The following is a 12616-nucleotide window of genomic DNA, read 5'->3' as shown; positions in this document are numbered from 1 at the left end:
TTAATGAATAATCAGAAATTTGTGGTAGGTAATTAATGTGAATATGTATGCTCAAGTATGAGGTTTTGTATCTTCAAATAGGTTTGGATACATTCAGATTGAAACAGCGCTAGAACTAACAAAGTACCTTGCCAGAGAAGATGAACTTTTCATATGGAATGTGGTATTGTTAAACCTTGTACCCGAGAATTTGGAAAGTACTCTGAAGAACTATGAAGTATATCCACTTTTAAAGGTATCACCTTTTTTGTTAGTTAGCAAAGATCTAGACCATTTAAATAAATCAGACTAAAGTGAATGTAATGATGACTACGATGCGTCATAGTTCTTATCATTCCCTTTGCACGATTTTGTCAACTTTTTTTTAAATAGGAGAGGTACTTATTTGTAGATAAATGACATTGAATCATGAGGAATTCTTACTGTAAAGCAGAAATCTATTCACATTCTTTATATTAAGCTTGATCCTAGGTTTTTGTAAAACTGAGGATCTGGAAAATGCAGCTATCAGTCAGTACTAAATAGTCAGTAATAAGAAATGAGAGTAACACTGCTATGTATAAAGGGGATATAGAATGTATGTGCTCTCTGGTTTGTACCGCCTTCCAGTTCATCTTCATGAAGAGAAAGAAGGAATTGGGTTTGGATACTAAATAAGATGATTCTCTCCCATATTTGAGCTACCTGAGATAATATTTCCTTGACTTCTATTTGAAAAAGATTTCACCTTAGTTTAAAGTGCAGTCCCACAATAGTAGTTCTCTTAAGTTCTAAAATAAAGGCATGTTTAAAATATGTGAGAAGAACTTATTTTTCTGTCCTTTTGTCTCAGAATGAGTATTTGTTTTCTTTCATAATGAGTTCAAAGATCCCAGTGATATGAAAAGGTAACTTCCCAGTTTGAATGGATGTACAGGTGTATTGAATTTTAGACCCAATTTATATACTTTATTTTAATGTGCTGCATTGTCAGGAAATTAATAGTGGTAAATTTTTAGGATAAATCTAAGTAAGTAAAGAAAAATACAGTAAAATAAAAACTTGCATCTAAATTAAAGTAACTTTTCCTTCCCTTCTTTTAAAAGAAATACCTTTTAAAGAGAATGTTGCCAATATACCATTATTATGCAGGTTTTATTTGTCAAAATGTTGATGCTTTGGAAGACGACTATTTTGCTCAGTAAGTATTCTGCTTTAATTTGAATGTAACCGAATTGTTATTTTTACTGTCCTGTAAGTGTGTGTTATTTATGATGACACCTCCAATGAAACTGCAGTATCAGCATAGTTTGGGATATTTTCAGTCTATTTAGTGAGCATAAAAGTGATAGTTTAATCATCTGAGTGGTAGATTTTGTTTATGGGAGAACAGGCTCAACAGGCTGCTGCTAGTTGGGGAAAAACTGACAGCAATGAACTTCAGATGTGACTTATGGATCAATCACTAGAACTTTAAAATATTTCATTTTGCAAGGCTACTGAAGCCACAGCCTTGAATGTCAGAATGATTTGGACTAGATGCAGCTAGTCTCTTAAACTACCATGAGCGACATAAAACAAACAAAAAACTAAGAAAAATTATAGTACGTTGGTAGCCTCACTAATGTCCCTCAATATTAATGTCAGGAACCCATTATTGGTAGTTTAATTTTTTATTTTTATTAAACCTCAACTGTTTCTAGTAGAGATTCTCCTGGGTTAATGGCATCATATGCTGAAACTGTGCTGGTCAAGCACAGCTCAAGTACTCCAAATGTGGAATATATATATTTTATTCTTGCTATTTTGGCTTCCCTTCAAGAGTGTATTTGGAAAAACTTTTTGCAACAGCGTGCTGGCTGGGCCTCCAAGACTGTTTGAACCTGTCCTCTGAACTGTATGCTAAGTGGATGGACAACCCTGAGTACAAGTAAGAATGATAATGTGCTCTTAGAGGTGTGCATGTGTAAGTGAGGTGGAAGGTTAAAGGGCTCTTACATGGGGGAGGCAGAATGAGAAATGCCCCTGTACACTGCTCTTCTTTCTTGACAGAATTTAAGCCTAACCGTGCCCCCTCAACTCCCTCCTCTTCCCCAAATCCCAACTTTATGATGATTGCATAATTATTGCTTTTTACATAGACTTTGCAGGCTGGAGGATGCAGATTTTTGCCACGAAGATCAAAATCTGTTTAGCCACATAACAGGTGAACCTCAGATTAGGGCTAATATCCCATATTGTCCAGTCCCTTTGCTGCACTACAGCCTTAGGGTTATCATGTGTACCAACTCAGTTTGTAAGTTTCTCTTAGCAATACTGAGTGAAATGATGTTTGTATGATACAGGCATCTGCCCATGGTAAGCCCATCAAATTGCCTTGAATGTTCTGTATTCACATAAAGAGGTGCTGGGAACAGCTGTCAGTTCTTATGCTGATATTGGAGCCTAGTGGTCAGGTTTCTGGTCTGTGAGGATGGAGTCGAGGCTCTGCTAGGATCAGACTTTCTGTATTCAAGTATTGCATTGTTAAAGAAAATTTATGATGTATTGAAATTCTTATTCTCTTTTCCTCCCTCTTTCTTTTGATGTTTTTCTATGCAATAGACAAATAGTATTGGCACCGGTGAGTGAATATTTAAAGTTTATTATTATTTTTATTTGTTGTAGTTGTAATAAATATTTTGTTGTTACTTGTGTCTCTGTTGATATATGTACTTGGCTAAGTAAACTGAACTTGTACTTTTATGTTTGTGGATTTTTAAATAGCTTTGTAGTGATCATCCTCACAAAAAACAAATTGTGCTTTGCAGTTAAACTGAAAAGTTCAAATAGCCTAAATAACACATTCTGTTATGTTTCAGAGAGAATATTCTTACTATCCCACACTAAAATCAACAATGCTATGCTGAATTCTCAGGCTGTTTTCAAAATATTCATCTATCTTCTATTAAAAATATTTGAAATATTTTTTTTCTTGGGGGAATACTACATACCTTATCTGAGTTGAAGAGCTGAAAAGTCTGTGTAATAGATTAGCTGATCTGGTTTTGAATTAGCTGGAGATTAATTTTGCTGTCCTTCCTGGCACTGAGATAAGTTCAAAGGGACTTTACAGCCTCACACTTCACATGGCTGTAAGTGTAGAAAAAAATGCAACTGTGAATTTTATTCAGTGAAAAAAATGATCATGTTTCAAGGAAAAAAAACCATAGGAGATAGGACACTTCTTAGGTTTCCAAGGACAGATCACAGTTCCTGTTCAGTTAAGGAGGAGGCTTTTCATATGCTGGAGAGAAAAGGAAAAGGGCACAATAAACTTTTGACTCATATTTCACAGACAGATTGCTTTAGATGCTCTTATGTTCTCCATTCTGAGAGCAAAATTCATAACAGCACACTATAGCTGTTCTGCCACAGGTGGAACCCAGTAGGATTCGCACATCTGTGGAAGGAGTAAAGCTTTTCCCTTTCAGATAAGGTGATCAACTTTCAGCTGAACATTTCCAAACAGTTCCTGGCAGAACTTAACTGGCTCTGATACAGTGCCTTTTTATCTGTTCCGTGGAGATAACAAAACAAGAGCCATGACTCCCAGCCCGTTTCTCAGTTTTACTCTTTTTTGCTTATAGAAGTGAAGTGGAGCTAGCTAAATTAATGTATTCTCTGTGGTGCTGTCACTGGCTTGTCTTCTTTTGAAAGAAGGAAATGAGTCTAGAGGGAGGGACAATGTTGCTGTACGTTGTAGTTATTTACTAAAGGTAACCATATACTGCTGTTGCCCTGAAAAGTTAAGAAATCACTATGTCACTTCTGCAGTGGCTCCAGGAAAATGATGTAAAATAATCCACCCTTCTTCCCAGCAGCTTTTTGCATCTTCCCCAAGATACAGAAACAAGAGAATCCTGGCAGGCCAGTAATATCAAACCACACAACCACTCCCAGAAAAAAAATCAAGATTAATAAGCCCCATGCTTCATCTAATATAACCTGAAGCTCCAAAGTCCCTCTGGACCACAGTGGACTTCCTCTGTGAACTACACAACATAAACCACTTCAGGGACACCATAGATGTCACCAGCCAGTAGACCACTGTCCCATAGTAGGCTGCCTGTACAGCCTGCCTTGAATACTGAACATCAGAGCTGCAAGCAAAATGATACACAGAGCTTGTCTATTTACTCTTCACCCACAACAACTTTGCACTCAGTAACCAACATTTTCTTGAAACTATCAGAACAGCTGCAGTAGCAAAATAAATAGCTGTATTTCAGCCAAAGCAGCTTTACCCTGTTATCACCCTACCGTGGCTGCTTTCTGAAGCGTTATGGAATGATTATTAAGCAAACTACTAGACCCTGTAACTCAAATAAGATCTGTCATAAAAGGATTCCTTGCAGGACTATTCTTTACCTTGACATAACCACTCAATCTCAGTAAGCATCATTCTCGGTGGCAAATCCCATATGTTCCAGCACATATCCAGGTAAATGAATCCAAACTATTTTTTGCAGTAAGTATAAAACATGCCCACACTTTCTGTTGTTATACCAGTGAAATCCTCCACCCACAACAGGGCTATCAAAATCCCTGCATCTTGCATTTTCACTTCTTAACAAGTGATGTCTGTCATGCAAAACACCCAGCTCTCTCCTTCATTCTCACTAGTCCTTCTTAGTTTCCAGAGTTGTCTCTACCTTTTGCTTTGAAGATTGCTGTCATATAGCCTTCCTTCTGACTAATATTGTCTCTCTTTCTGCTGGTATCATCCCCATTTTCTCTGGGGTGGTCTACTGAAACTCAGAGGAATTTTTCTCAAATTATATTTAAATTTGAATTTGCTGCTTCCAGTTTTGGGCCTGAAGAATGGCTTTTGTGACCTGAAACTTGTCTGTTTTTCCAAGTCTATCTTCTGATCTAACGGAAGATAGTTTTTACACCTCTACTTACAGCCTTGGTCTGTGTAATGCTTATGTAACACTAAGCAGATTAACAGTATGCCATTGGGAAGTTAAACATTTCCTTTGTAGCAATGGGATCCATTCTCCTACAGAGAATTAGTCCAAAATACCATTAATTTAAAGTGTTTTCAGATAGCCTGCATAGTAGAATACATTGCTGTCACTGGAAAGTGTTGACGGTGTCTTAATGTCAGGGGCACATCATTGCCACAGGAGAAATTTTTTGTTCAGCCTTTGCATTTGGAGTATTACACTGTTAGTGTTTGCATTTAGTTTCTGTTACAAAATTCATGGCCATGTTGAGGACTCTGCCCTAGGGTGGGAGTAATAGGAGGCTGCCTGTTGCATGGAGAAATGTCCCTTCTGTTTCGATTTGTGCTGCACATGGCTCTTCCTACTGGATGCATTCACTGAAGAAACTTTGAAAAGGCTTGTCTTGGATGATGTTTATATGCAGCCATATGCTCTTTAATGGTGTGATCCATGTCCTAGGCTGTGATGTGAAAGAGTGGCACTGATACTGTATGTATACAAAATAGCTTGGTCCAACTGTTCTAAAAAACATTTTTGGTTGCCTTTAAACTGCATGCTTTTTAAATGTTTAATTATGAATAAAGCAATCAAATTTCCTAGCTTTATTTAGATTGCTATTTCATATTTCCTTTCTTGTGCAACTTTTAACTGTAAATAAACATGTTTTCAGTTATTTGGTTTTAACTTTACAACAATACAGTACCTTTTAATCATATTTTGCTTTGCAGAATTCCCTTTTTAATTAGAAGAACGGTCTGCTGCTATGGTGTTGCAGTGGGAAGTGATAAAGAATGGAATTTTGCGTGGAAAATGTATAACAATACCGACTCCACAAAGGAAGATAAAGACATCCTGCTCTCTGCCATGAGCTGTGCCAAAGAGTCATGGTTACTTTACAGGTGACCTTGATCAAAGTGTATCTTTGTGTATATAGAAGTAAATCATAAGAATGCAAATACTGTACTGTGCAAACCTGATGGAGGTTTACCTGCCCCAGAAGCGTGTGTCTTGTAGACCACTGGAAGAATCTTAAAGAGTTTTCTTACGGAGAAAGTATGATAAATAGGGCAAACAAAAATGATCATTATGCTGGTATAACATCCCAGATGCTGGTAATCACTGAGAAAGGGATTTTCCGAGATGGTAACTAGTGTGTCATGTCTAACACGGCCTGTCTTCTGTCAGTATATCTAGTGACCTTTTTAAATTAAAATTATACCTTCAGGCTTCATAGCAGATTATGGAAACACATGCCATAATATAATTGCATGTTGTATGAAAACATCTTTCCTTTTGATTTGTTTTAAACCTATTTTGTGTTGTGTTTTAACTTGGAACCCATTGGCTGCCCTTAATCTCTGCACTGTAAGAAACAGTAATTATCATAATTTGCTTTGACATTTTTCCCTACCATTTATGATTTTATATAATTTTCCCGTACTCCTTCTCCCCTGCTTATTTTGTTTCCAAACTAAAGTGTCATAGTCTATTTAGCCTCTGTGTGGAAGCCAAATCAGCCAGGTTAAGGGCAAAAATGAAAACAGACTTACTAGCAAGCTGTTCAGTGCAGACTCACACTGAAAAGTAATTTTTTTAAATTTCAAGCTTCATAGAATCATAGAATTGTAGAATATCCTGAGTTGGAAGGGATCCACAAAGATCATTGAGTCTAACTCCGGACTTCATGTGGGGCAATGTAAAAGTTAAGCCATATATCTAAGAGTGTTGTTCAAACACTTCCTGAACACAGTTTGGAATACTGTATTTATTATCTTTCACTGGCATCTGTATAAAATCTTTTCACTTTATCAGTAAAAAGATGTTGAAGCTGAATTCTCTAATCTGTCATGTCCACATTAACTAAAGGATTCATCAAAGGACAAAAATTTGCTGGTGATGGCCTAAAGAATGATCATCCAAGAACAGGCATAAACTCAATGGGTCTAAACTCAACGGGTCTCACCTGCTCTTGTGATGGTGGTCATTTGAGAAGACAGAACAAATATGCCTGAGAAGAAGGCAAGAGATGTGGAGAGCTGTCCAATCAGCTATGCTGATTTTCCACCTAACCTATTGTCCTTTATTGACTTTGTCACTGGCACAGGCTAGCACTGGTCCCTAACAAGCTCAGGGAGTTGCGATGACCTCCTTCCCCCCTGTGCCTTAGTCATTGATCAGGCAATCTGTTTTTCTGAATGCCACCCTGAAAGTCTTTTGGGGTGAGGAACGTTAAGCTGGGCTTTTCCTGGCCCTCAGTATATTTTGTCCATTCTGTTAAGCATAGTGATGGCATGCAAATGGGAGAAAGCCAGCTCATCTACTCTACCCATAAAGCAGCTGCCTGCAAGACCCTACGAGAAGATAACTTTAACAGGGCTCCTTGAAAGTAGGAGCACGCAAAGTGATAGATACATTGAGGCAACAAAGAGAATAGTTACTTACTTTTTCAAGATGAATATCATTGGCAGGTAGTTCTTTAAATACTGAAATCATGCCTTAACCCCCATGAAAGCATCCAAGACCCCTTGTTATTTGATCTTGTTATAGAGAAGCCTATAAACAGGTCCTATTTGCATAACAGAGTGTCTTGCTGCTGGCTCACTCTCTAGGCTCTGTGTCACAGCAAAGTGAGTCTCCAGAAACTGAGAAGCAGTTTGCCCTTTCACAGGGTTGTCTGGTAGGAGTGGTTGTCTTTCTGTAACACAGATAAGACAAGCACATATATCCACCTCATGTGCTACGCCCTCATTTTACTGAGAGGTGGAGAGTATCTACCTGATGTGCTGCGCCCTCATTTTACTAAGAAGTGGAGAGTCAGTGTGCAAGAACAGGGGATTTCACCAACATAAGGACAAAAATCAAGCTGAATACACATCTCAGAGTGACACCAACTTTGGTATAACCTTCCACATTGTGGTATTTGTTGAGACAGGAATTTTCCCAAACTGGATGATATTTCCAGATCATCACTGTTAAACAGTAAGTGATAGGTACAATTATTCCCTTCTTTTCTAACAGATACTTGCAATATGGACTCAGCGATACATTATTTTCTTCCAATTGTACTCCAATCATCATCTTATATGTGGTGACTAAGGATATTGGGCACCGTATAGCCTGGGAATTTGTTACGGAAAATTGGCCACTTTTAAGTGAAAGGTATGGTAAGCAACCAGCTTTGGCTTCCCTTTATTTCTGTGGCTCTTTGGCTTCTTCCTCCATCTTTATGTTTGAGCTGTAAAATCCAGGTGCAGATTTTCCTTGTGGAGATGGCTTCTTTGTAATGATTGATGCAATTCCTTAAGTAGGCAGAACAGGGTTTTCAGAAGATTCAACTCTGATCAGAGCTTAATGTCAAAGAAGAGGTCATGTGAGACACAGAATGCTTTATAAATTAGTCTGTTCATGACTCTTTCCGTGCTTTCAAGTGTTAAATTTCCTGGAAAATCTGACTCTAGAAATGGGTTTATCCACTAGCATTTCACAAGCATGGGTATAAAATGCTGGAGTAAGTATTTTACAAATAGCATTTTACAAATACTTACCAAAGAGAGTATGGAGAGATGAGGGATTGGAGCATACAGGTTTACAAGCGCTGCAAGGACCAACTACAGTATTATTCCCTGACTGAAGTCTTAACCCATCTCCAGCCTACCTGCACTGATGCAGGTAAACTGCAGGTGAGCTTGAGCTACCTGTCTTGAGCAAAGCAAGCATTTTGATGTCTGTTCAAAGACTTCCTCTCTCCTTGGCAATGGTGAAGAGCAGCAGGGCTGTGACAGAGTACATTCCTGCTGCCTTTGGTGGCAGAAGAGTCCATCGGGAGCCATTAGTGGCAGAGGAGTCCATTGGGAGCCATTAGTGGTAGCATAATCAAGACGAGCTGTCTGGGAGCATTCAAATGTGTATCTGTATTGCTAACGCTAGAAAAGGCAAGTTGTAGCAGGTTTGTGTCACACCAACTTGTTTCCTTACAGAGCTTTTCTGGGTTCCATACTGATGAGAAATTTGCTGGGCAACTGACCCATTATTTTAAAACTAAAATAGTGTTGGCGTTAATTTATACGCCATCCTTAAGATACCAACAGAAACACTAAGTTGTTAGAATCATTATCGGTTAGCCTGTTTAGCTCAGTTTGGCTGTATGGACTCACAAAGATTATCCGTTTATAAGCAACAAATTCATGTTACCGAAGTAGAAATACCAGATCTTACTGGGAAATGAAAATGAAGGGTAATTAGTGTGCTTCATCCGGCTCAAATGTCTAAATTCAATGTTATTTCTTTAAAAGGGGAAAAAGAGTACACAATTGCAAACTTCAGCTTAGTTGGTATTTCCAACACGGTAAATAATAACTAAATAGTGGGAGTATTTTCAAATGAGATTAAATTTAGTATATTTGCTAACATGCTGTTTGAAGAAGCTTTATCTCAATTTTGCAGGTATGGGAAGGAATTATTACATGATGTATTAAAAGTCATGGGAAGATTTGTCAATACAGATGTACAGATCCAAGAGGTAAATGAGAGAAACAGTCAGTGTCAACTTTATTGCCAGTTTGTAATACAGGTTTTTAAATATCTTGTTTTTTAAATAAATCATAGAATGTATTGTGTAGTGTTGCTGTGTTGAGACATTGAGAAAAATGATACTTCCTCATCTGCAAAATAAACAAATGAACATGCACCCACAGCTCTGCAGTCCGTGTGTGCAGCTGGTTGTTAAGCATGGCATGAAAGTGAGCTTTTGTGCAGGGATGGATGTTGTCCTGCTCTGTGTGGTTGCAGTGTAAGAGATTGCCTGCCCATGTGCTGAACAGATGGCTTGCATGTGTGATACAGTTCTTTCCTTTTGATTGTGTGGCAGCCCAGATGAGCCCATGACAATACTTTCTAATTGGGCTGCTGTACATCTGGAAAAAGGGAACGGGTTTTGGGAAACCTGCTGAAGGGTGGAAATCTGTGGCAGGTGGCTGTAGGCTGTCTTATTTTATTCCCCACAATAATCCACGTTAGTGCCTGGGACAAATTAGTAACTATCACTGCTTGTTTCATTCTCTTTTCTTGTTCTTTTGCTTCTAGTCCAGGTCTCCCTAGATTCTTTCCCAAAATACTATTTTCTTTTCTCAGCAGCTCAGCTTTTGTGCTGTCTGCATGTGATCCACATCTCTGTGCCAGCCCTGGAACTGCTAGTATCTGTCATTACAAGAAAAAATTTGCTTCCCTTTTTTGCTCTTGATAGATGCATGCGTACAGCAAGTAACTGAGAAGGGATGCTTAATGAGGAGAGCAATTCAGAGAGTTAGCTCCTAAAAATCAGAGAAATCTCTCTTGAATGTTCATGAACTATAAGTTTTTCACCTTTTGTTCTTTAAGGACGAGTTAACTCCCCAGGATGGCAAAAGCAATAGCCCAGTGCCAGCCTTTAAATTAACCTTCAGGTTTGGAACTGAGTCCCAATAAATATTATCAAAGCTGTCTCATTTTCCTCTTTAAAATGTGTGTAGAAATCACTGTAACCATGATGTCTACAGGAAACATACCAAAAGTTGGGCTGCTGGCATGTTAGGTTGCTGGTTGTCATGGTGACATCTATCTCATTTCTCTTCTTATTCATTTGCCACTCTCCCCATATATTTCTTTGCTATTCTTCAGTCCCCTCTTGTCTTCTGCTCATTAGACTGATAGGAAAGACTTCTTGTTCTGTGATTGTAGAGCAAGCAGCACAAGAGGATTCTGCTACCCAACTAGTCCTAGACACTGTGTGGTACCACCAGTACTAGTGAAGTTGGCTGCATTTGAAAGGATTTTCAGAGGGATGGCAAAAGGGCACATTCCTGATGCACAAGGAGCTTTCCCACCTTAGTGTTAATCAGTAAGCTTGACCCATCCCCTCCTTATTCCCTGCCATGTCCCCCTTTTCTATGCAATTCTGCCTAAAGCATCTGTCAGGTAGTCAGTTGCTTGCTGCAAGTGAAGTTACGTGAACTCAGCTCATGTGTTTATTTCTTCAGTTGCAGGTTTTTTATAATGCTACACTGGAAGAGGATGAAAGAGTGGCTACTACTCTACTGCTGGAGTTTACAAAATTTGAAAATATGGAAAGGAGAGAACTGCTAGCCAAAGTTGCCAACTGGTTACAGAAAAATGTAGATGATTGACTTGGAAAACAATTTCCAGTATATTTTAGAGTGTGATTCACTAGCATTTTGGTATTCATTTTAAGATGTAATTAAAGATAAAGCACATTTTTATGAGTCCTGTGGTTGTCTTCCCAACTGGAAAGTCAGGCTAAAATAATTAACAAAGAAAAGAAAGATTCAGCAAGAGAAATAAGAGATATATTTTCATATTAGATCTAAATTAATTTCCTACAGCATGAGTTGTTAGTAGGGATGTGTTGCTAATAATATGTAACATATAGATACAGTCCTAAATACTTTTTTTTCCCTGAATATCAGAATGAAATGCCACAAACTTGTTTGTGGCAAAAACACATGAGGAAGCTGGAAATGTTTTATATTCTGTTTTGCTTAAGATTTGCACTGTGACCTTGGGCAAGTCATTTAATCCGTCTCTCTCCACTTCCATGTCTGTAAATTGCGAAGAGGATAGTAATTTTGAACAGTGCCATGAAACATAAACTTGAGAATGGCTTCAGAGCTGTAGGGAGGAAAGGACTAAAGAAACCTCAAATTTTAATTGTAATAAATGAATGCCTTGTCATTCAAACTTTATTTTTCCTTAGCAGATCTGTACTTAATGTGTCTACATTCACATCTGTGTTTGATTAGGAATGTGCTTTTGAAGAGACCCTCCCCATTTGTCTCCGTTTAGCATCCTTCAACCCCCAGGACAGTCCTGGAGTGTGTGAACTGGATTATTTTTCGACTAAATTTATCTAGGAGATAATGAGCTCCTGGTGTGCAACTGATAGACACCACCATCTGATGGTCATTTTGTCCATGGCACCAGAGTGCAACTAGTCTTAAACTAACCCCCCTGGAACATCACCAAGTGTTGCTATTCTTACTGCACTGAGCTGCTCACTGATGTAGACCCAGGGTTAATCATCTTGTTTACACAGCATTTTGGGGGTGACAGACAGAATTCAGTCCACTAGTATTAGCAAACCATATTAGCTTGTGGTTGAAGAAGTATGGGATCCTCAGTCCATGCAATCTATTTATTTGTGGGGTAACAGTATTATGACAACATTACTGTACTGGTGCGCAGGTTAACATAGAAAACAATGTTATGTGGGAATGCAGGAAACTGAAGAAGTTAGAGTACTGCACTATGAGGAGACAAGGAATAAAAACCTTAGACTTGTTAATACAAAGAATTTTTCACTGGCACCCTCTAAATATATTTAAGGAAAACATGGCCATGTTGGCTTCAATGAATCTCCTCTGCTCCCCATGGCTGCAAAGACAAATTATAACTATTTTGAGACTACCTGAGGATCCCTTTAGTGTATGGGAATTACCAGCTGGTGCAGCTAGGTTTGTGCTGGAATCGCTTGACCTCTTTAGTGTTTGATTGAGTTAAGGGCAGTGACAAAGAAAATTGTGTGCATTCTTGACAGTCTTCATCAAGCTGATTCAGAAAGCAGAGGAAGTCATCGAGGCTATGATGAGTTAGAA

The 12616-nt window shown here is 38.4% G+C and overlaps 1 protein-coding gene across 3 annotated transcripts in view; it reads left to right on the top strand.

The window, feature by feature from the left end:
- LVRN (laeverin) overlaps positions 1-11577 on the top strand; it is a 40250-nt gene extending 28673 nt beyond the window's left edge. The window contains exons 14-20 of one of the 3 annotated variants that reach the window (XM_075527058.1): positions 82-235; positions 1086-1180; positions 1802-1909; positions 5699-5869; positions 7989-8129; positions 9414-9489; positions 10985-11576. In XM_075527058.1, the coding sequence (XP_075383173.1) occupies positions 82-235; positions 1086-1180; positions 1802-1909; positions 5699-5869; positions 7989-8129; positions 9414-9489; positions 10985-11131 (892 nt within the window). In that variant the 3' untranslated portion in view covers positions 11132-11576. Of the gene's footprint in view, positions 1-81; positions 236-1085; positions 1181-1801; positions 1910-2583; positions 2603-5698; positions 5870-7988; positions 8130-9413; positions 9490-10984 lie in introns of those variants that run through there. The other 2 variants (XM_075527059.1, XM_075527060.1) reach the window with 2 other exon arrangements.
- Positions 11578-12616: the final 1039 nt, after the last annotated feature.

This window comes from Mycteria americana, chromosome Z (assembly GCF_035582795.1).
Source record: "Mycteria americana isolate JAX WOST 10 ecotype Jacksonville Zoo and Gardens chromosome Z, USCA_MyAme_1.0, whole genome shotgun sequence".
Taxonomy (NCBI): domain Eukaryota; kingdom Metazoa; phylum Chordata; class Aves; order Ciconiiformes; family Ciconiidae; genus Mycteria; species Mycteria americana.
Note: the sequence above shows the minus strand (reverse complement) of the source record. Positions and strands in the feature narration are given on the sequence as shown.